The sequence below is a fragment of the Penicillium subrubescens genome, assembly GCF_028828155.1.
Source record: "Penicillium subrubescens strain IBT 31985 chromosome Unknown utg000007l_segment0_segment0, whole genome shotgun sequence".
NCBI classification, from domain to species: Eukaryota; Fungi; Ascomycota; class Eurotiomycetes; order Eurotiales; family Aspergillaceae; genus Penicillium; species Penicillium subrubescens.
In genome coordinates, this window is record NW_026643157.1 from 720,058 (window position 1) to 744,052 (window position 23,995).

A 23,995-nucleotide genomic window follows, 5' to 3' on the forward strand; every position below is an offset into this window, starting at 1 on the left:
CATCCATATCTTGATGCCATTTGCCTACCACAAGGTCATTTGATTGGACTTTCTTCCGCCGAATCCTCTACACCCTCACTCATTCATTATCTTTTCATCACCATGGCTATTTCTGATGAGCATGGGTCTCAGGGTCCAACAGTCGTTGGTATCTGTTTGGCCTTTGCGGTCTTGACATTCGTTGTCTTGTCGCTGAGACTCTTCGCACGTATCTATGTTCTGGGAAAGATGGGTCTTGATGACTGTGAGTCACGTTCTACTCAGTTTCCTTGCGCAATTTACTAACTAGATATCTTGATAGATCTCATCATCGGCGCTTGTGTAAGACAGACATCTCTCTGATTAATCCAAATTGTACAACTAACACAACGAATAGTGCTTAGCATGGGCATTCATTGGTGCCACCATCGTCGGTACGTTATGGCTTCCAGATCCGTCTACAGGAAAGCAGAAACTGATCTCCTATAGCCGTGAACAATGGACTCGGCGAGCATTACGAGTGGACTGATAAGACCAAGCTTGTTGACTACTCCTTTGTATGAGAGCCCTACCTCCCCCTAGATTTATACCTTGTGCATATCTAACATACCCTCTAGGCCGTATGGTTGAGTTCTATGTTCTACCTTGCATGTCTCGGCTTCGTCAAAACATCTGTGCTCTGGTTCTACACTCGTCTAGGAGACCGCACTCTCACCCGAATCTCATACGTGATGATGGCAGTCATCGTGAGCCAAGCATTCTCTTTCGTGCTCGTCGCAGGCTTCCAATGCCAGCCTATCAGCAAGGCATGGGCCGGCGGTCCCGGAAAATGCGTCCAAATCAACATCTTCTACCTCGCCAACGCTGCTCTGAATATCTTGACCGATCTCCTTACCTATACCCTCCCTATCAGAGTTATTTTCAAATTGCAAATGCCCCAAAAGCAAAAGATCGCCCTCATCTTCATTCTCTGCCTGGGTCTTTTGTGAGTCATAAACCTCCCAGAATTTCAACAAACACGAATAATAAACTAACAATACACTCCCTTTAGCGCCTGTGTCTCCTCCATCATCCGAATCACCTACATTCCTTCCATGCTCACCTCAGCCGACTACACCTACGCCATCAGTGGCGCCATGTACTGGTCCGTTATTGAGACCAACATCGCCATCTTCGCCGCGTCAATCCCCTCCTTCAAAGCCATCGCCTCACGCTTCATCCCCCGCTTCATTGGCGAATACAGCAACAGTGGCCGCAAGTACGCCTGGTCTAGCACCCCCGACGCGCGCCGCTACGGCTCCGGTTTCACCAAGGTCACCGATCCAAAAAATCTCACCATGAATGGCAGGGAAGATATTGCGATGGGTACGCAGATTGGCGCTACTATGGCAGATAACTCAAGTGAGGAGCGGATTATCGTTCCCGATGGAAAGATCTTTGCGCACACGGAGATTGAGACGACTGTTGAGTCGAACACTGAGTATCGTTCGTCGATGGAGCAGGCTCATCGGCCAAAAGGAGGGGTTTAACGTGGTTGAATGAGGCTGGGTGGATATTGTATTTAATAATTTCCTTTCTATTCTTACTTACTCACATCTCGCGGTCTACCGAGTTTTTTTTTGTCTGATTTCCCTTTGTATTCTCGAGGTGCTAGGGAATCGATATACACGGACTTGATTACGAATTTGAAATGTTCTGCGACGTACACTCCTTGTGGCTGCCGTCTTTACCGGCGAACGTTTTGTGTAAACATTATCTATCAGGAGAACGCTGTTTGTAGCTTTTGGGTGCTGCCCAGCCGGTTACATGACCATCTGTACTTAAAATCACAGACTCAGCTTCCTACACATCTACGCTAGTCAATCAATCTTGCTTCGTGAATACTCTATTAGCAAAGAGTAGCATCAGAGCATACTATTAGAAAAAGAATTTCCTTTTGAAGTTTTCTTTCCAGCCAAGAGCCCGTGTATTAAGTCCTGCCATATGACAACTTTTCAGACTCTTGAAGAGCAACATTCCCATAACTTAGGTCAAAGCATGCACCAAACTTTCAAGGTCTCCCATATCCCGCATCAGTCTATACAGCTTTAGTTTTGGAATCGCCCCTATTATTCGTTTCATTGTTCCAATATCGACATCTTCTGTATCTGAGGTGCTTATAGAAGGATGAGGCAGACTGACGCAGTGCACATACCTGCCATCAATGTTTTTGAGGCCTCGGCATCATGGGCTAAAGAACCAAACACGCAACCTGTCTTTAATTCCACGCAATAGAACTACGATTATTAGATCTGACTACGAATAAGTTTCATGGGGCGATGAAGAGCTTCTGAAAACCCTCAAAATCAAATCCGAACTCAAGTTTTATTTGACCTCGGTGTTTATCACGTTGGCTTCTTAGCTGAAGAGAATAAAAGGTAACTAATAACAGAGGCACCGAAGATCTACCAGAAGCAAACATCGTAGGAGTTTTCAGGTAAAGAGTATAAAGGACTAGACGCTCATTTTCTCCCTTGACAGGAAATGTGTCAAAACTCATTAGTAATCTAAGACTGGGCTTATGATTTCTTCATAACATCCACACCTAGCTTAGCTATTCACATACAAGATCCAACTCTCATGCTGTATCCTCACTCAAAATAATCATACATATTGAGTATCAACTGTTGTTCAACGAAGTCCATCCATGGCTTGTCTGTGAAAGCTCGTGGCGAGAAACGGCACTACGGCGGTAAGATTATAGGAGTGACCACTCATCAGGGCAATAGGGCAATATCTATGTTGTCCTGCAACTAATTTCACTCTTCTGTCTGGCATTTGAGACTGTTGACAGGTATCACATGCGCTATCAAGTCCGTAGGCATACCTCCGACATCGCAGTGAGTCATGATATTATTCAACATTATCTAATAGTGGCTCGGTTTATTGGCACACTAGTGTTATACCGAAAAATGCGAGTCTCGATACTATTCCACCAAGTACAGACTGCTTGAATATGCTGTTGCCTATACATCGCTCCGCCACGATCCCATCCGCCTGTTCCCGTTCACGCCACCAACATGACTCTATTTCAAGACACAGATGACTACTGACTCAACAAAAACATCAACGTTCCTTCCAGTTCTATCCACATCGCACCCCATCCAGTATGTGCGTAAGTTACACCAGTCAGTCACGATCACAAGCCAAAAGCCACGTACAACATGGCTCCCAAAAAAAACTTCATATAAAGATCCAGTCATATTCTTCCGCAAATAGCATCCGGTCTCTTTACCTTACCACGCCATTCGTGTAACGCATTCCGCGCAACCCAAAGCCACATGCCAGCCACGCATTCATCGCCCACGAAGTACATCCACATGCATTCCAGCATCACCCCACCAGCCACCAGTTGATGGTCAGGTAGACGCTATTCCGAATCGAGTTAAAGGTACTTTGTACCCAGCGAAATTCAGAGGGCAGATGAGTCATCCTGCTAGAGTGGACGGGCTAGCGGACACTTGCACCGCCACATACCAGCCCAATACGCAAGGGCCCCACATGAGAGTACTCATAGGCTGGTGTATTTCCATAGTTACACTAACTTGTGTTCCGTATTACCAAGCAGACGAACCACTTATCGATAACATTCTCGTTTTCGTACACGCGGAAAAATATACATAAATGTAAAATTTCGAATCCACACCTCGAAGATCCATCAATGCAAAAAGCCACAAACTCCACTGTGGATCCCCAACTCACCAATCTCCAGATGTACAAACCGAGGACTTCGAACTTCATGCACCCTACAGAAGTTCAAAGCACTATGTACGGAGTACTACTCCTGTATCGGATTCTACGGAGGACAGATCTCCCCTCTCCAACGGCCTAAAGCTCCACCACCAAAACACAATCACTCTCCACTACCACTGGTGAAGCTGACAATCCCCCAACTCCCCATGTTGGGGCCGTTAACTGAGAGTTAAACACGAGGGGAAAAGAGCTGTGGATATGTAGCTCAGCTCAGCTCGCACCGATCAACAGTCCTCTTTCATCGCTGTCTCCACTGTAGACACGTACTTCTGTGCTCCGTCTTCATCGTTTCCCCTGTCAGCTCTACGAGAGCTGCGAGAGCTGATTGGGGTGGTTTTGCTGATCGGGCCTGACTAAGAAATTCAGTTGCTTCTAACCTTAAGAAAAGTACAGGTACAGGACAGTTGGACTTTTGTGCAAGTCTTATTTTGATGGATTCGGCCCGCGCCAGTCGCTACCAACGCCTTCGTTATACTCGGAGGTTGACAATTAGAGCTCTCAAGGCTTAGCACATCGTGCACGTCATTATCAGTGCTCACTGCACGCTTCTCCTGCCCTCAATTATTACCGTATCATCCGATCCGATCAGAAAAGTAATAATCGCCATGCACGATCTTAATAAGAATCATACACAGCCGCTCCACAGCGGACCCCTCCCCCTCCCAAATATCCACACTAAATCAAACCCCACCAACTACTGCATCTATCCCTCCCTACCAGCGCGCTTATGCTTAAATTACCCGGAGTAAACGATTGGTTTAATGTCAATCTCACTTCCATTTCATTCTGTCCCCCTCCCAACCCGAACCCCATAGGCACTTTACTATGAATATGGGGTGTACGCCCTCTATGGTATTTGCACACAGGTATGAGCATAGTAAAACATACGAAGCAATCACAAAGAGAAACCCTCGTTCAAAATCGCAGGAACTGTAGAATCACATCCATCTTCAAGGATCTTATTCCCCTATCCTATCTTTCAACCAGCACAATCTCATCTCACCTCCAAAACCCCCATCCCATCCCGATCCCGTCGATCCATCCCCTTCACATGGCACATGTACAATGCTATCCATAATCCTATCCACAACCACATACCCCTGACAAGCCCCGTGGGTCCCTCAACGCCATGCCTCCCCATTCAATAGAGACTACGGGGAGCTTGGCTTACAGGTGCAGATGGGATTGGACCGTTGGGTATTAGGGATGGGGCACAGGGCTTGTGGTTTGATTATAGTTGTTCTGAGGAGGGTTCTGCGGGACTGTGATTGGACATGGTGAGAGGTGATTGCTGCTAATGCATGTATGTATGGTGAGAAGGGGTGGAGGGTAGTAGTGGTGGTGGTTAGTTAGTGGGTTGTGTTTCATTGGGTGTGGGGGAATGTGTTTCAGCTCGTGGTGTAGTACTACAGTAGTTAATTGTACATATCTTTAGATAGAGAGGTCATGTTAGGATCGGTAGTCAAAGTGTACTTGTCCATATTGATCAGACAATTAAATATCTACGCGAATGTTTATAAGGAAGAAGAAAGTAAATAAAATATAATCTCGTAGATTTTTTTTGCGTATTCCACAAGTTCTATCATAAGTATACATCATATCCGTCGTCGAGTCCATAATATACATTTTCTCAGAGACACAGTCCAAAACCCAAGACTGTACGGTGCAAACGCAAGCCAAAAGAACGCACATAAAAAAGACAATGGCAATGACAAGTGACATCAATAATAGTAGCCACGAGAGTAAAAAATCATTTGCAACCACCCATATACAAACACCACCGAGGACAAAAAAAGCACACCAGCCAATGCAGGGAAGATCGTCAAATCGTACAATGGGTAAGCCACGCAAACGCACGACTAAAATAAAAACATAATACCAGGAATGATAATTATACAAACAATGGGGTTTCGTAACAGACATGAAAAGGCCGCAAGCGAGAGAAACACACAAGACAGCCCCCATACACACAGATACACAATGCTTTTTTGGGGTGTTTTCAAGCCAAAAATGCTAGGACGGAGCATGGATCAAAAGTGGATCAAATGGCGCCAAGTGCACTTGCACACGTCAGGGAGGAGCATCAGAGAGACAGGGGGGAGGAGTGAGGTGAGGTGAGCATCGAGTAATGGAAGGACAGATGCGTCATCTCTGCGTTGCGGTATTCGATCGACGACGTACGATCGACGTCAACCGAAGGAGACAGACGGGAATGACGTCAGTAGAGGTCTGGGGGAAACACAAAGCAAAAAAGAAAATGTGTTTGGGCGGAACGGGGTTCAGGCCATAAGGCCGCAATCCCATCCCCACCTCCGGTAGGGAGCGAGTCCCGAAACGGAAGCAGATACCGGCGATCTGGAAAGCTGTGGGGCTTTTGCTTAATCGGGAGCGGGGTCTGACGTCATGGCGTCTTGATGTCAAAAAAAGGGTTTGGAAGGATGACTGCTCCCATTCGTCATGGTGATGCGAGTCGCGCGGAACCTTCAGTCCCTTCCCCGGCGTCGTTGCTTGCCAGGCCAGTCCACTTCGGGGTGCACCACACGCATGTGTCGGGTCAATGCATCGTTGCGACTAAAGGTCTTTTCCTCAGTGCAGAGATGGCATCGCACCTTTTGCTTGCGCGCATTGTGGATCGTATCTTCGTGCCGAGTAAGATCGTAGGGCCGAGAGAAGATCGAATTGCACGGCTTGCCAGTAGACGGGTTAATCCGCTCACACTTGTGGGGACCAGCCTGGGAGTTGCGCAACGAGGTATCCCGAGTAATCAGGTGACCACCAGGGGTGGTCTGGCGATGCGCCTCGCGCTTGTGTCGCTGGAGCTTGGCGGGAGTATCGAATCGGAGAGTGCAACCATGGTAGGTGCAAGTGTAGGTACCTCCATCAGCCGAAGTATTGTTGGGTCGAACGATGCTATCGTTGACTGGCAGCTTGGCCTGAGGAGTCATAGTGCCCGAGTGCAGCTCGCTGCCCGTAGACTCCAATCGCGGAAGTGAAGCAGGGAAGTCGGGAGTCTGCTGCAAGAGGTTCGACTGGGGACGGGCCTGTTGGTAGAACTGGGGCTGCTGAACACTGGCGTACTGGCTTGGGAATGCCTCCATCGTAGACATGGCCGGGCGCATGGATCCCGAGCTCTCACGGCGCAACCCAAGGGCATCGCCCAAGTTAAAATCGGCCTGCTGTGGTGGGAAGAGCGGGGGCATGGCGGCATCCGCGCCTTCATCCAAATCCAACACAGCGTCCTTGGGGGACATGGTCTTGAGGTCGGTCTGGTTTGCGGTCGAGGGAGCCATGCTCATGAGGTTTTGAGGCATGGGCACGCTGGTAGCCATCTGCAGGTCACCGGCAAATGGTGAGGTCTGGCGGAAGGGAGAGCGCTCGCGCTTGATGCCCATAGCCGGAGATCCAGACCGAGCGGACAGGTGGCCCTGTTTAGCAGCATGCAATCGGTCGGCAATGACATTGTGCGGGTTCAAAAGGTTCGAATTCATCGGCTTCATCGTTTGCTGTGGGGCGGCCATGATAGTAGGGTTGAAGAGCTCGTCTTGATAGATATCGGAAATCGTGCGGTTCAACTTGGGAATGCCCATCATGCCACCATTGTTGCCAGCGTAATCTGAAACTGGGTCGAAGCGTGAGTACTCGTTCGTCCAGAAATCAATGTCAAAAGACCGAATCTCACCATTGGTCATCGCCTTGGAATCATCCAGCTCATCCAGACTGGTCTGTGGGGTCACAGGGGAATTGTGGCTCATTGTTGAGACGGAAGGAGCCAGTGAGTAATCGCCCTGCTGTTGCTGCGCGGGAGATGTCTGGTGCTTTTGCTGCTGGTCCATAATCGCCTTCCTCATGGCCGACTCTGCTTCGACATTGCTAGCGTCCCATGTAGATGGTTCGTAGTTCTGGAAGGGAGCAGTGAGGAAAGAGTTCTGGACGGGAGTTTGCACCGGGGTTGGCAGCGGCTTTGATGAGCTGTCGGATCGTCGATGGCCGTTGGGGGATCGGGAGGAAGCTGAGTTGGGGGAGGGCTTTTGTGGGAATGGAATGCGAGCGGGGCTCAACAGTTGCAAGTTGCTATCCCAGCCCTGGTTGCTGGCGATCGGTTGTTGTTGCGCCAACATGGGGTTATAATATTGCGAATATTGTGGCAGATACTGCGATGATGGTGAGGCGGAGCCCTGGATGTCAAACGACGGGTTATAGGAAGACGCCGGGGTCATCGAAGGAGCCCCGAAAGATTGGCTATCGGCCGCCGTCGTCGGAGGGTAAGAAATTGAGAAGGTTGGCGAGGAGAAGGTGGGTGAAGAAGGCGCGGAGGAAGGTGGAGAGGCGAACTGGTTAAGCTGGCCGAGGTGATTAAATTGCTGATTCGATTGGTAGTGGAACGGTGGCTGTAAGCAGGACTGTTGTTGCTGATAGTGCTGCTGCTGTTGATATTGGGGAGTGTTCTCGAATGAATCGGGGTAGTGGTCGTCTTGTATGATGCAGTCTTCGGGATAGAATGGATCGGTGATGAGACCCTTACGTGGGTACATAAGCATTATGGTATCACGGAGGGGGACGTCAGTCGAGTGGGTAAGAGGGTGTTCGCCACCGGGGGGATGGCAGGCTCTTTTTATAGTGTGTGGAAATTCCGACGGGTCAAGATCCGAGAGTTCCTTGGGTTGTGTCTCGATAAGGCTTGGGGCAGTTGGGCGGAAGTGATCGGTTATAGTCTGGCAGCGAAGAGTCTGGAAACGTCGAGGACTCGTGATCGTAGTTGGGTGTGAAGAGAGTCGGGTTATTTGGATTGAACCTTATTATCGGATTGGTCTGTTTGGAACGGACGGTACAGTCAGAACTTCGGGTCTGGTTCTGGGAGATGACTCGATCGGAGGATTAGTCTTACCTGAAGAGGGAAAATGATTTGATATAAAAAGGTCGAGAGGAAGTCAGGTTGATAGTATAATCATGAGTAATAATAATAATAGGAAGGGAGAGAGAAAGAGCATGGTGGGCAAAGGGCAGTCTTAAAAAGGCAGAATGGATGCTTAAAGCCCATGACGTTTGGGGCTAGTCAAGGACCACTTACATTAAATTGATTTAATTCTATTTTTTATTTTCATTATTCCTAATATTAAATTATTTTTGATTTTCTTTCTTGTATCGTTCATGCGGACTTACCGGACAACACCGAAAACTTCCCGTACTGTTACGGCCGATCCTTCGGGGCTAGTCCCGATTCGACCTTAGTGGTCACTTCTCGTACGATACGTGACGGACTTGAAGGACTTAGGACTTGACTCGGTGTCGGGTTTCTCGGCTCCACTGATCGTCCGGGGGGACCGTGCTACTTGCTGGGGTTTGTTCACTTTTCCCTATCCCTCCCTTGCAGTGCTGTCTGTCACGGTGGAGAGGTGGCTTGCGTTGGAGACAGCCACATTACCCACTGATGGGTGAAGAGGAAAGAATCTACGAAGCAATAGCTATCATTGGATTAGAATCGCGGAGTTAGGAAAATCAGAATTCAGATCTACCGACGAATAATGACCCAGAAGGAGTTACAGTCATACTATCAGTCATGCTACACCTGTGGACATAGTACTCCGTACACTAAATGGTCAAGGCATACACGTATACTCTGTACCGATCTGCTGTCGTCCTCTCGGGCGAAACAACCCGAAAAGGCTGGTGATTTCTTCCTCCCAACATCGCTTAGCAAAGCTCGGCCTAGACAGATCATGACTCCGATACCATCTCAGATAGGATGAGAGTGGACCCCGAGAGACTCAGAGAGGAGCCAACAGAATGGTCAGAGAGACATGCTTTCCTGCAGGACCCGGACCCGAAATTTTTTTAGCGGCCGCATCGAAGCTCCAATTTTAGGATTTGTTCTCCTCCCCCATGCCGACAGGGCTGAGCCACACTCTAGGGTCCTTGTCCGTGGGAACTTGGCTAACGTGGTTGGGCCGCGTGACTCAGGCAGAAATTTCTGTTCTGCACTAGTTTCTCCTTGGAGGGCTATTGTTCGTGTACGCAGTGACAAGACTAGTACATTCCATGAGCAGGTACTGTTTGTAATCGAATACGCTAGTTAACAGTTAAGTCCGTATTATTATTAATATCAAATACGCATCGTTGGATATCGCTATCTCCGGAGGATCAATAATACATACAGCTGTCCCCCGACACTAGCCACACCTACAGCTGCTGCGCCACCCATGTGGCGCCCCACTCGATCGTGTTTCCCTGCATTTGGATCCTCCTCGTAGGTAAACTCCGATGCTAATCTGTATTCTAAATCTCTGGGGTATACCGATTCGGGAAGGTGCGCATGAACTTGGCGACCGGCGAATACTTACTTGTTCTATCCATGTAATTTTCACCTTTGTTTCCATTCATCCATCCTGCGGGGGAGAGTCCATCCGAGGCAAAGAGGCATGCCAAGCCCCGTTGAATGCGGGGGTCAGCTGACTCGGTCGTGGTATGAGCATCAGCTGACCAGTGGGTTGACTGGTTCCTATCCACTGCGTTGGCCATGAACTAGTTGATCGAATGAGCCTATGAGGAGGTAGGTATTTGATCGAGTCACTGAATTACCTGATGCGGGCATCTCCGTTGGTTGTTGGATTCGTAGGAGCCTGGTTAGAGGTGCTTAGGCCTAGTCGTTTCGGATCCGGCATGGTGGTTTTCCTGAACAGACTGGATGAAGTAGGCAAAATATGCGGATGCTGCTGTACGAGAGTGTTTACGCGACTATGCTTCGCCCGATCTTTCTTTCTTTGCTTCTGTCGGGAACTTGTGATCAACGCGACTACCCCAGGATTTGGATCACATGGCCCGTGGGCTGATAGTCGTTGCATAGTTGTATAGTCTTAGTCGATGGTCTGGTTTGTGGACGCGGGATCTACGACTAGCCTAGTACACTTGCTCGATATGGCTGATGACTCCCGCGTGATTATCAACTCATCGACTAAGAATGAGGAGAAGACAATTAGGAAGAAAGCGTATGAGTAATACTTGTCTAACTAACTAAATGATCTGGAACGTTGACTCAGAATTCGTTGTCTAGTCTGTGTCTAGCGTGATATTGTTGGGAGCCCATGATAGAGGCATCCATCAAAGAGAAGAGTATAAAATGAAAATTAAATTAACAGGTTTTTTCCCCTTGCGAATCACTGCCCACATTTGGCGACCTGCGGCTCGATGGGCAGCTTGTCATGTTAGCGCAGACCTTGTCTGCTGAGTAGTGACAGTCCCAGCGCGAAGGGTTCGTTCAGCCATGTTCAGCGCGGGTTACAAGTAGGATCGTAGCGCCAGAGGCGTCTGTACTCTGTTACATATGCCCTGACCAGCCTTGCGCCCAGTCGTATTGCAGCTCGACAATCTACAGTGGCTGGTGCAAACGAAGTCCTCCACTGTGTCTTGACTAGTAATTATTGATTGTCCGCTGAATCCGACCGGGGACATGTCCTCCGACCGGGGGAATTCATAGGGCCGGTCGCCTATTTCCTGCTGGAGTGGGTATTTGGCAGCTGGCATCTGGCATCTGGTGGCGAGATGCACGTCGGAGATATTTCAGATCTCCAGGCCGCGACGAAATCGACAATAGCCCCGGTAACCCCATTCCCATTAGCGGGGCTGACTAGATTGGCCATGTGATACGAGATAGACGATGTCAAGGTGTTGGTAAGCGAGGATGCAATATGCATGGATCTCGCATATGCCATATGGAGAATGTCCCTTGTAATTTGTAAACTTGTTCCTGTCGACCGAGACCAAGTCTAAGACACGAGGAAAATCCGACGTTCTCCCGGTCGGCATTAACACTGACGGGGACACAGCGATCGGGCGATCGGGGGGGTTCTGGTCGGGTCCGGGGTGCCGTGAAAAAAATCATTCATACCGGCCAGGTTCTGGCCCGAGTCGGCTCTGTAAGGAACACTATTGCCTAATTTGAGACATGATTTCCAACTGATTCTCGTTCTCGCTTAGATTCCCCCGTACCAACTTCTGTCGCGAAGATCGTGGTCTGGTCCGTTCCCTGTCTATCTTGGCGGCTCTGCGACCGAGACCCAAGTCCAACCTCGTTAGAGAACGGCTATGGCTGAATCGCTGATAGATCTAAGACCATAACATGGCCTTTCGTCCGGGGAAGTGGCAAAACCCGAGCTATGGTCGGCCCACCAGCCCCAAAACAATTCAAGACATATGCGCAATGTACTGGTCATGGATAGATCTCTAGACACATACAATTGACACACACACACACCACACACACACATAGCACGTAACTGTACCGGGGCACTTGATATGCCCTCCTACGTCGGTGGGATGCACTGCATACGCCAACCTTCTAAATCAGGACAACCTTCAAGCCCAGCAAGCCCGATGAAAATTTTTCACCCTGCAGACGGCATTGCGAACCCGGTCTCAATAAGCCGTCAGCACCTTAATGACCCGAGTTGCCGGTCCGAAAAGGAGGGTGTGAGAGCGAACACTTCTGCAGAGCATAATTAGAAACAGCCCTACTAGCGCTAATGCAGGATAAAAAATTTTTCACTGCAAATGATTGGTGACAGCGTGCTCGAAGAGTGCCATGCTCAGCCACAACGTGTACGGCGTACCGTATTTCGCGGATACACCGTGGCGTATCGAGGCTAGTGCGCTGTATTGTAAGTCAGTAACACAGTAACACCACCATTTTTGAGTCTTTGCATGATTCCCAAGCCACGCTAGGGCCTTCTGGAAGCCCTTCAAAGCCTTCTAGTGCGTGCCGACATTCCGGCACCGGGATTCTCCGCGGCCAACAAACTCATCGAGTTGGCATCCTATCTAAGTATAGCTGCATGAAAAACTTTTCTTGTGCATGGGTTTTAGGTTGCATCTAGTAGAGTTTTTTTTTTCTTGGTCAGATTTGATTGTCAATGTGACTTGATGTGACTCCGATGGTAGTGATTTGTTTTGTCCGAGGAGATGCTCATTCGTGGAATTCCTGGTTTCTGCGCGTTCCCGGCTGATTCCGATGGTTACATGTACAAGGTGCCCTGTTGTACATTTTGAGTATGTGTACGACGGGCTGGCTTAGCAATCCCAACGAGTTATTATTTGATATTTTTTCGAGTCAAAATGAAAATTTCGACTAGTTTCTGGAACACTCTTGGAATGATCGCCCGTTTGTGGTCATGCAAGGGGGAATTGCTGAATGTTGGTTGCCTATACTTGCTGATTCGTATACACTTCCTCAATCGAGTATAACACACAAAGTAAGACCAATACAACATTCAATACACTACTATATCTTGAACCCTGGTATGAGACAGGTCTCAACAGTCACAGCACAGCCTCAAGGCAGGTCCATCTCGCACGTGGCCTTTGCATACCGTTGAAAAGTACAAGGTCCACTTTCACGCTTGTCTAGACGGCTGCCTCGCTCCATGCCCGTGCCCCCGGCGACTCAGCACGTTCCATTCGACGGCCTTTGTACCCAATATTGCGTGTGCCACCCAGATCTGAGACAAGATTGGATCGTATGCGTATCTAGCGTGGTCCAATCATGGCTGTCAACCTGATGGACTGACCGGTGGGAAGGTCATCGCGGATATCTGATAGGGCTATAGTTGTAGGGCTGTTTTGGCTGTCGTTGTTGGGGTCCTCTTCGGGGTCCACTGTATTGGGTATGGAGTGTCCGTTCTTGGTGTCCACTGGTTACTTTAATTCTTTGGCTGAAACATTCGACGAGTCGTGCGCGTGGCCTGCGGACTTGGGGTGGACTTGTTCGCCGGTCTTTTCATGGTGTAGTAGGGTTTGTGTTACACAGCTGGTTACACATGAGGTGATTCGAGGAGAGTTTGACAAATGTGATGCTTGATGCACGTCAGAAGTAAGAAGTAACCTTGAACAGTGTTCATCAAAATCAGTTTGATGAGCATGCCAATTTGTATACATCTGGGTAAAGGTGAGCTGATTATTTGTGAGCCGTATACTACTATCTGACAGCAAGCAGAAATTTCAGTGCACAAATTTCCCAGTTTGATACGCTTCTCTGGCAGGTTTTGCTCTTTTGTTCTCTAGGGTGTCAGATCGACGGTATTCACACGAATGAACCCCATTTGGTAGCCCCCGCCAGAAGATTCGAGATGAACGACGTTGCTTTTCAATAGAGTCGCAAGATTCTTCGATTACCATCTTTGCAGAATCCGTTGGCCGCCAGACTGGCAGTGCGCCAAGTATGAGATTCAAGGCTAAGCAGAGTACTCTTGCACTGAAAGGAAAACAAATGGACTTACTTACATTTCAGTATGACTCTAATTTCCATCAAGTGCCCACCAACATTTCTGGGCGTACCTGGTCCGAAACCATCATACAAACCATTAGCGAAATGGAACTCGGGGATTCAAAGATTTCGGGAACAGGACCAGATACTAGGAGCGCCTCTGCTTGAAGGAGACACATCCTTAACCCCTTCCACTTGAAGAACAGAATCCAGAGGATGGGAAAATGAATGGTGGCATGGGGCTGGAATATAAGGGTGCGATGAGCGCATTAACTCCGGTATTATTGGAGGCAGAGTAGTTGTTGATTCTCCTGGTCTCTGTTTGGCCTCGGACAGCATGTGCACATATCCCGGGTTTCGAGTCGAAGAGTGAGTAGAGCAAGAATGCAGTGACGTTCCCATTCCATTTAATCGGCTAGTTAGGTCGGGTATTTGGCAAGATGGCAAAGATACTCCCGGATAAATTGTGTTCCCTGGGCATCCATATGAAGGCTTATCGGGTTCTTTCTTATTCCTAGGAGATACCTGGGTGCATCTTTATGTGATCATATGTGGAGAGCTTGCTCATTTATTATGTCTCGAATCAAATCTATGGAATGAACAACCGCCTGGCAAAGCGTCTCCGACAACAACATTGCTCACACAACTGCCTCAGCACCGGGACATTCCCCTCCTTGAAGGCAAAGGTGTGACTCGCCTCTTCACGAGCAACAATAACCTCACACTGACCAAATGTATCCTCCAGCCAACGATCCAAAATCGTCTTTTGACAAGGACACATATCATCCTGGAACAACCGCTGCGGCCATTCAGATACAACAACAAAATCACAGCCAAACTGCTCCAGACGCGTGGCCGCCACGCCTAATCGCAACGTATCCCAGTCCACATTCGCCGGCATCCACGGGACGCCTTCGGGTAGAGGACTCTTGGTTTGTACCCAGTTCTGACCCCAGATCTCGAAATTGAGGGATCGGCAGACAGTAGCCCAGAATACCCGGTTGTTTGGCGTGGGCATGAGGACTCCATTCTCTGTGGCTTCAAGGAGGTGTTCCATTCTTATGGATCCAGTCTCAACTACCAATTTTGTGAATTTGTATTTCTCGTGGCGGACGATCTCTATCACCCCGATTGTGGATGTGGGGGTTTGTTGGGGGAGCATCTTCCTCCAGCTCGCTTCTCTGCGGAAACATGGCTCGAAGTTTGGGCATTTACCCGGGATGATGAAGTTTCTTGATCTTAGTAGTAGTTGTGGCAGTATGATCTCTTCGATGAGTGGGTTTGATGTGTGCTTTTTGCTGCTGGCTTTTGCTGGCTTGAGGTAGAGCGCTTGCTGGAGCTGGGTTGAGTGGGCGGTGATTTGTTTCCATCGTTGGCAGACTTGCTGTACCTTGAGTAGGGTTCTCAGGTCTAGCTGGAGGAGGATCATCTCTAGGAGCTCTGTCGTGCCAAGGACTGTAGCAAGAGCCGACAGCTCTGGCTCTACATCGCTCTCGGGTCGACAGTGCCGGGGGGCAGTGTCTGGGATCGAGCCCTGGTTTGGTCGAGCCATACAGACCGATGGATAGATGAGTGATTCACCTCCCATTTTGATGGTTTCGTCACGGTGTGTCAGGTGCCTGCGCTCGGTCAGTGTTCCCTGTGGTCCGCATCGGGTGTCTATCCAGGTACTCACGGGCCACGATCAGTATATCCCCTTTCGATGGTCAAGGCGGCTGAGGATCGGGGGTATGCGAGGTTGGTTGGAATGGCGCTATGAATATTTAAATTTGGATTTCTTCTGCTGTGATAAAATGTCGAAGGGGGGACCTATTGCGACATGGTCGTGGATGTCATCTTATACTCTCCGGCCACAAGGTCCCTGGAGGACCATGTGCGCCATGACCGGCTTCAGCCAGTTGCTTTCGGGGCTCTTTGGACCATTCGGTCGGCTGTCTGATCCAGGTTAGTTGCCAACTGTATTGACTCGTGGACTTTTCAGGTGTGTCGAGTCATGGCTGGTGTTTTCCCCGGCGTTGTCGCACAGGTGAGTGCCTAAACAGTCTTGTATTGCGGTCTCTGGATTGAGAAGTCATGTTGCGATCCGAGATGCTGGAGATATCTATCATGTAGGTTTTATTCCATCATTTTTATAGGGCAGTTCCATTTTGAAATGGTAATTTGTCGGTTGGGCTGGCATCTGTGTTGGAAATGGGAAGCTGGTGGTGTTGGACTTTCCGGGCGTTGGAGTGCCAAGGCAAGTTGAACCCCAGTTGAACCCCCTTGTCCGAGCTCAGCGAATTCGAGCAACATATTCGCTTCCTACACACCACTTGATGGTGTTTGGGGTTTTTAAATGGACTCACTGTAATCTGTATGCATTGGGCTTTATACAATGGTATACATTATGCTTGAAACTGGTCGAATGTGTATGTTGATTTTGAAAAGTTACGGTTGTTCATGGTGATGATATATATCCTACTACATACATGCTCCATCGTTTACACAACCATATGTACAACCACCAAAAATCCCATACATTATTATCATCCGACCAATACAAAGACCAGAAAATATGACAGCTTAAAATCTACATTGTATAAATAGTACATCATGCAGAAAGTAACTTGAAAAGCGATTGGAATTGGTAAAACTAGACTATACTACTGTGCCCTTCGACATGCGCCCGAGTCCAATGCATCTACACATACCGGAAGAACAGCATACGACTACACTCGAAACATTGGAAGAACAATTAACAATACAGATGAAATGGACACTATCCATAAAGCGGACATGACTGGATGGCACACCATAGTAACGATGGAACTATACAGAGGAAGATCCAGCAAGCCGCCCAAACAAGGTGGAGCGGGACGCGTCCACGCACAAGTAAACAACGCGTCAATGGCAAGGAAATACAACAGAGACACCAACAACGGAGGGAATCAATACAATTTACACACAAACCCAGTAATGGAACAAGGTTACAAAGAAAGAAAGACATTATTGTTGTTTCGAGTTAATTGTATTCGTATCGGATCATCGATCCTTTCCACCATTTCAGGTGGTGCCAGCCATTATTGTAGGAAGGCCGCTATGATACAGGAAAGCTCAGAAGGCGAACACTAGCAGAACCATAGTGGACGCAAAAAGTGGTAGTCGTTGTAATGAAAAAGCAAACCCAGAGACCCATGACAGTTGTAAAATAAATCAGAGAACACCCCAACGTCCCATCATACCATGAAACAGCCCGGAAAAGAGAAAACACATAAGACGCTTAACCACCGAAACCGTAGAGGGTACCTGGAGAAGGGAGAAGTGTTAGAAAAGACGCGTCCAAAGACGTGATGAGAAGCAGGAAGAACTTACGGCCCTGGCGCTTGAGAGCGTAGACGACGTCGAGAGAAGTGACGGTCTTGCGCTTGGCGTGCTCAGTGTAGGTGACAGCGTCACGAATGACACCCTCAAGGAAGGTCTTCAAGACACCACGGGTCTCCTCGTAGATCATGGCGGAGATACGCTTGACACCACCACGGCGAGCGAGACGGCGGATAGCGGGCTTGGTGATACCCTGGATGTTGTCGCGCAAGATCTTGCGGTGACGCTTGGCGCCGCCCTTGCCGAGACCCTTGCCACCCTTGCCACCTGTGAATGAAAGACGCGTTAGAGATTGTTCCAAGACGCGTCTTGTAGAAGACATGTGTGGGGATGAAGTCCAATGGATGTTGGAAGGATCATCAAAGTGGAAGAGGATACTTACGTCCAGACATGATGATATGAGTTAGTGAAGATTGAAAAAGTTGGTTGAAAAGTGGGGAGACTGTGGTTGTCGAAGGAGTTGGATGGGGAAGAAGGAGTAGTTGAGGGCCGAGGGGTAAAAGGATATTTGTAGCAGAAGTTGCTGCTGGGGAAGTCAGTCCCAAATCACGTCCGGATCACGCGCTAGTGGGCGGATCCACCAATCAGACGCGAGGATCCCCCAGGGCCGCTGATCTGCTCGGCGGGCGGCTCACCACTGGTGATTAGTCACCCCGTGATCCTGATCTATTCTGATCTGGTCCGATCCTGGCCCTCCCCCTCCAACAATGCCGCCCTGATCCCCTGGGATCCTGAGACTGGCCCATTCCCATGAGTATGGCATGTAGAATACCTTAGAACATTCTGATCATTCCGGCCACCCTTATCGATGCGGAGATCAGAGAGGAGGCAAGAATGGTATTCCAGATCATTGATCCTGAACGCTGATTGGCTGCAGCACGGGCCAGGCTCGCTTAGACTAGCCGGGAACCAATCAGATTGCGTGATTTCACTTGCTGCACAATTGCCCGAGCAAGTGATCTGCGAGAACGAATTCTGATTGGCCCACCCGCAAACCCGCCAGATCACTACCCCCCTAGGCCGCTGCTACAAATACCTTCCCCCCACCCACCGCTTCTTCCCTCCTTCATCCATCACGACACTCATCACCAACCAACTCATTTCCATCAACTATACATCCACTTTCATCATCAAAGATGGCTCGTACCAAGCAGACTGCCCGTAAGTTCCTCTCGAGTTGCCTTTACTTCCCCACGACGCGTTTCTTTCGCTTCTTTCTCCACTGGCTCAGCCTGGTTGTGTCATCTTTTTTGACACTTCCATTTTGGGACAAGGGTGGAGGGGACTCGAGGAGACGCGACACGTGTTCACCCATCCAAACATCCATCACTAACAACACTTCTCTCTACAGGTAAGTCCACTGGTGGCAAGGCTCCCCGTAAGCAGCTCGCCTCCAAGGCCGCCCGCAAGGCCGCCCCCTCCACCGGAGGTGTCAAGAAGCCCCACCGTTACAAGCCCGGTAAGTTACCATGAACAAACAATCTCATCACCACTCGGATCATCATCCTAACAATCAATCAATAGGTACCGTCGCTCTCCGTGAGATCCGTCGCTACCAGAAGTCCACTGAGCTGCTCATCCGCAAGCTCCCCTTCCAGCGTCTGGTCCGTGAGATTGCCCAGGACTTCAAGTCCGACCTCCGCTTCCAGTCCTCCGCCATCGGTGCCCTCCAGGAGTCCGTCGAGGCTTACCTCGTCTCCCTGTTCGAGGACACCAACCTGTGCGCCATCCACGCCAAGCGTGTCACCATCCAGTCCAAGGACATCCAGCTGGCCCGCCGTCTCCGTGGCGAGCGCTCTTAAATGGACTTAATCATCCATTAATGGGCTGTGTTTCTTGTCGACAACTTCTGGGAAGGCGATCGGGGTTCTGCTTTTTTCTTTCATGACTACTGGCGATCACAACATGACGGGTTTTTGCTTTATTCGAATATCAAATGGGTTTCGGAATCAAGGGTTGTTTCTGAATTTTGCTTTATTATCATCTCGCGTGAATCAATGCTACTGTTATCCTCCTCATCCTTCATTGGCTTGAGGACTGGATGGGTTTCAGTCATGGGCATGTACATTAAAGAATTATCTCTTACCATGGTGTCTTAGCGCACACCATCTCATGACATAGACGCTGGAAAATGCGATCTTCTATGATTCAACCCACTTTCAAAAATTTCCCTTGTAAAACAAGTCTCGAGTATCGGATAGAAAGGTCGCGTTGTTATTGTTTGCCTGCTTGATTGGGCTAGACTGGTGTCTTGTCGCGTCTACTCTGTCGAGTCCATCCCTTTGGCTGTGATGCGACCGATGCGGATGAGGCCAGGCTTGACGTAGTGACTACCATGCCTCCATATCATGGAACATCTGCTGTGTACCCAAGTATTCTGTATAGTACATTAATATGAACCCTCTCTGAATTATTAGCTTCGATCCATAGACCGTAAACAGTTGTAAATGATGATATACCAAGTCTACACCAAGTCCCTGCCAACTCCATCGCCAACTACTGTCGCCGACAGTCTGGTCTAATCATCCAAGTTCTTGACACCTCGTCACCAAAGAAACAGGATCAAAGGACCGATTCAAGTATCATCTCTAGTAAAAATACTCATTCAAACCCCAGATATACAACCCCCCTCCATTCACAAATCCTCCACAATCCAAATGGATGCCGTGCGACCGTTGCAGGATCGACCGAGAATGCATTTCGTTTCCAGGCAGCGCCCGCATGAAGATAGCGACGAGCATAAGCATGCTGGCTAGACTACAGCATCCTAGTCTTCCTAAATGTACAGTCCTACAGTCCTTTTCAGACCAGTTTACAGGCTTAAAACCTTCAAAATCACCACTTTGCGCCTCTCTCGCTGTGGAGAGCCTGGCCCTGCCTATCCAGGGGCACCCGGCGCACCTCGCGGGGTGAACGGGTTTCTGCCTCAGGCGTACGTCATAATGAATCAAGTACATGGAGAGAAGTGGGATAATTGATCTTCTGATCCTGCGTGCTACAGGGATGGTAGAAAAATAAAAAATAGATTTACATATTTTGTAAAACCTGGAAAATTGAATGATGTAATTTTCATATACCAGATCCTACTCAGACACTAGATCACGGCCTTTTTATTATTGTCCCTTTCTATGCTCTACATCAATGAAGGTGGGGCTGGCGAGAGGCGAGAAACGAGAAACTGGGATCAGATCAACGGGGTTCTCCTTTGCAGCCTTAGGCAGAAACTGACTTGGGACGGGTCAGCATGGCGCAGAATTTTCCTTGGGTTCTTTCGCCACCCGGGTTTTGTGCTCGGCCTGACCGTTTCTTGGCGGGTCTCGAATAATAATGTTTGAGAGGAGACGAGATGGATGGATGCCCTGATCCGAAGGTCGGGTTCCGCTGATTCTTTGGTACGGATGAAGTTTAGGATCTGGAGCATTTGATTAAAGTATTTTTGTGATATGTGATGCAATGAACTATGTAGTGTAGAATGAAAACACCGAGGAGTCGTTTTCAACACTATATATTTTGGATGGTTGTCATGGTTAATCTGAATGTCAGCGACTTTTGTATCAACCATACTAATAAAAATAGCTCTCTTTATAAGTCATGTCTACATAGGTAGTAAGTTATTGCCTCATGCCTTGACATCTCGTCACGACTTTCAGTTACCCAGCTTCCTGGTTCGTTAAGAATTCAATACTGGTGCGGACGGCCTATAGTAGCATCAACAGCGACGACGTGATCCGGACTAAAAGAACAACTACGTAGACAAATCTTGGTTTATAATCTCAGTGCTATTTATCACAATCTGCTGGTGTTAGATACCTCTCAGTTCGGGTAGCTTGACATCGTTGAATCCTCAAGCCGACTCAATGATGCCTTGCTGCCTTCCAAGCTGAATCTCAAATGCATAACCGGTTGAGCTAGTCGGTGGGTCAGGAGTAATAGTGAGCTAGAGCACGGAAAAGGTTAGTGATACTTCCTGGCCACGAGCATACTGTACCTTCGGGGCAACTGTAGCAACTTACAGTATCTGAGGAATACTCGAAGGAATTCCTGCCCAGGTCAACCGGACTGTTGACTTTTACCTCAGAGCTACTCCAATAGAATCGATAAATTCGAACGTCAGCACCAAATAGCCTAATACTAGAATAGACAGAAACTCTAAAAGCATTTGACCAACAGTTCAGTACATAAGATCAAGTTGAAAGTGGCCAATATTAGGCAGTTCCAGTCGCATGGATTCACATGAGTCCAGCTCTTATGGTTCCCGCAAGTCGTGAAAGGGAGTGCCAGCCTGCTAAACCTGGAATCCGCGATGGGGTTGACCCCCGTCGGAACTTAAAACTACTCAATAACTGTCGTGTAAAACAGAGCCGGGCTTGGTATTCCGGCGGGGTAGCTCTTTGATGCCAACCCGTCCCTACTAGTAAGCAGATGGGCCCAATTGGGGCCCACTTACCGTCTCTTTCCCCAGATTCTAATCGCCCTATGGAGTATGGAGTCTACGGACTGATCCACGAGTGACAGAGCTCGATGGCAGACACATGTGCTTGATAAAAGGTCGGTGGTGATCCTGTTCTTGACATTAGATTTGTGATCACATCATCATTCGGGAATGAGATATATGAAATATTTGAACACAAGGTTGTATGTTGGTCAAATCATATTTCCCATGCACGAAGTGCGACAATTATTAACCCATGCTCCAGACTTGCGCATCACTACTTGACTTGTATTCTCCCACAAGCGCCCAGCCATGGAGTTCAATGAAAAAGCCAACGAGGAGGTGTCCCACATGGAGCACGGCAACGTCGACGATCATGTCAAATCCGATGATCTCGCGAGACAAGCGGCCGCAACAGAGCATGAGGATACATTCATGCAAGCGCTTCGCAAGTACCCCAAAGCAGCAATGTGGTCGGTCTTACTCTCAACCTGCATTATCATGGAAGGCTACGACATTGTCCTCATGTCCTCATTCTTCGCCCAGCCAGCCTTCAAGGAACGCTACGGCTCGTATATAGCTAGCAGCGACAGCTACCAAATCACTGCATCCTGGCAGAATGGCCTCAGCAACGCGGTATCTGTTGGTACCATCGTGGGTGCTTTCGCTAATGGATATTTCACCCATCGCTATGGCTACCGCAAGGTTTTGCTGGCAAGCTTGGTTGCAATCACGGCATTCATATTCATCCCCTTCTTCGCAACCAACTTGCCCGTCCTACTGGTTGGCGAATTTCTTTGCGGTATTCCCTGGGGAGTCTTTGCCACCATGGCGCCATCGTATGCGTCTGAAGTCTGTCCACTCTCCCTGCGCGGTTATCTTACTGTATATGTGAACCTGTGCTGGGCGATTGGTCAGCTTATCTCTGCTGGAGTGCAGTCTGGATTCTCTGAATATAGAACCGAGTGGGGATATCGCATACCCTTTGCTATCCAGTGGGCATGGCCTATTCCACTCTTTGTGATCCTGCTGTCTGCTCCAGAGTCCCCATGGTATTTTGTCCGACGAGGTGAATATGTTTCTGCGGAACGGAGCATGATTCGTCTTGGCTTTGACGCGAACGGCGGGGCGAAACAAAATGTGGCGATGATGATCCACACTAACGAGCTGGAGAAGCAGATCGACCAAGGCACAAGCTACTGGGATTGTTTCCGTGGTGTTGATCTTCGCCGAACGGAGATTGCTTGTATGGCCTTCGCCGCCCAACCCTTCTGTGGCTCTGCCATGGGTGGCACTCCCACATACTTCTTCGAACAGGCCGGTCTACCCTCTTCAATCTCATTCAAAATGTCCGTGGGTGGACTCGGGCTCGCCTTTGTTGGCACCGTTATCTCCTGGTATCTCCTGCATGCCTTCGGCCGTCGTACCCTCTATCTTTGGGGGTTGGGCCTACTAACCGTCATTTTGATGGTGGTGGGCTTTGTATCCGTCGGCGCTGGAGACTCAGTTGAAGGCAACTACGCGCAAGCAACAATGATGCTCCTCTGGCTGCTTGTATACTACCTCACTGTTGGGCCAATATGTTATGCGATCATCAGTGAGACTTCATCTACTCGCCTGCGAAACAAGTCTGTTTGTCTCGCTCGTATCACATATTATATCTCGCAGATTATCTGCAATGTCATCAATCCATATATGCTGAACCCCACAGCTGGAGATTGGAAGGGCAAGACCGGCTTTTTCTGGGGTGGCTGCGCCTTGGCCTTCTTTGTTTGGTCATTCTTTCGGCTACCAGAGACGAAGGGTAAGACATTCGAGGAGTTGGATATCCTGTTTTCACGCAAGATTGGCTCCAGAGACTTCTCCAAGTATCGGGTTGATGCCTACGCTGAGGGTACTGAGGCTCTTGTGTTGAAAGACTAAAGGGCATCATAGGCTAGGTTTTGTCAGCTGATGGGGAGGGGTTTGCTAGGTAGCTGAATTGTTCTTTTTGCTGTAGTCATTGTGCTATTCATTTAAATTCATATAATTCAAGACCAATGAAACTCGCTTTGAAGTACCTTGAAAGCGGGAAAAGTTACCTAGTCCATATACACTTGATTTGATCCCTTACTTCTGTGAAACGTGGAAAATTTGCAATATGAATATAATTTTCAGATATCTAGCCAGGTTTTCTCACC

At 48.8% G+C, this 23,995-nt stretch overlaps 7 protein-coding genes across 7 annotated transcripts; 3 read left to right on the forward strand and 4 right to left on the reverse strand.

Moving 5' to 3' along the window:
- Positions 1-102: 102 nt before the first annotated feature.
- On the forward strand, positions 103-1,508 carry N7473_010023 (putative integral membrane protein Pth11-like; the record flags this gene model as incomplete). The annotated part of the gene is made up of 6 exons (XM_057155962.1): positions 103-244; positions 302-321; positions 377-413; positions 469-536; positions 597-964; positions 1,031-1,508. 6 exons carry the CDS (start codon positions 103-105, stop codon positions 1,506-1,508), a joined length of 1,113 nt encoding a protein of 370 aa, XP_057004617.1.
- A 4,746-nt stretch (positions 1,509-6,254) lies between these two features.
- N7473_010024 (stress-regulated transcription factor RPN4) lies at positions 6,255-8,309 on the reverse strand (the record flags this gene model as incomplete). The annotated part of the gene is made up of 1 exon (XM_057155963.1): positions 6,255-8,309. One exon carries the CDS (start codon positions 8,307-8,309, stop codon positions 6,255-6,257), a length of 2,055 nt encoding a protein of 684 aa, XP_057004618.1.
- Positions 8,310-10,145: 1,836 nt separating this feature from the next.
- Positions 10,146-10,430, reverse strand: N7473_010025 (uncharacterized protein; the record flags this gene model as incomplete). The annotated part of the gene is made up of 2 exons (XM_057155964.1): positions 10,146-10,308; positions 10,348-10,430. The coding sequence occupies 2 exons, from the start codon at positions 10,428-10,430 to the stop codon at positions 10,146-10,148; spliced, it is 246 nt and encodes an 81-aa protein (XP_057004619.1).
- A 4,182-nt stretch (positions 10,431-14,612) lies between these two features.
- Positions 14,613-15,611, reverse strand: N7473_010026 (uncharacterized protein; the record flags this gene model as incomplete). The annotated part of the gene is made up of 1 exon (XM_057155965.1): positions 14,613-15,611. The coding sequence occupies one exon, from the start codon at positions 15,609-15,611 to the stop codon at positions 14,613-14,615; it is 999 nt and encodes a 332-aa protein (XP_057004620.1).
- A 1,671-nt stretch (positions 15,612-17,282) lies between these two features.
- On the reverse strand, positions 17,283-17,775 carry N7473_010027 (histone H4; the record flags this gene model as incomplete). The annotated part of the gene is made up of 3 exons (XM_057155966.1): positions 17,283-17,308; positions 17,375-17,650; positions 17,766-17,775. The coding sequence occupies 3 exons, from the start codon at positions 17,773-17,775 to the stop codon at positions 17,283-17,285; spliced, it is 312 nt and encodes a 103-aa protein (XP_057004621.1).
- Positions 17,776-18,519: 744 nt separating this feature from the next.
- hhtA (histone H3) lies at positions 18,520-19,185 on the forward strand (the record flags this gene model as incomplete). The annotated part of the gene is made up of 3 exons (XM_057155967.1): positions 18,520-18,544; positions 18,735-18,842; positions 18,908-19,185. The coding sequence occupies 3 exons, from the start codon at positions 18,520-18,522 to the stop codon at positions 19,183-19,185; spliced, it is 411 nt and encodes a 136-aa protein (XP_057004622.1).
- Positions 19,186-22,127: 2,942 nt separating this feature from the next.
- Positions 22,128-23,738, forward strand: N7473_010029 (uncharacterized protein; the record flags this gene model as incomplete). The annotated part of the gene is made up of 1 exon (XM_057155968.1): positions 22,128-23,738. The coding sequence occupies one exon, from the start codon at positions 22,128-22,130 to the stop codon at positions 23,736-23,738; it is 1,611 nt and encodes a 536-aa protein (XP_057004623.1).
- Between the last annotated feature and the right edge of the window lie 257 nt (positions 23,739-23,995).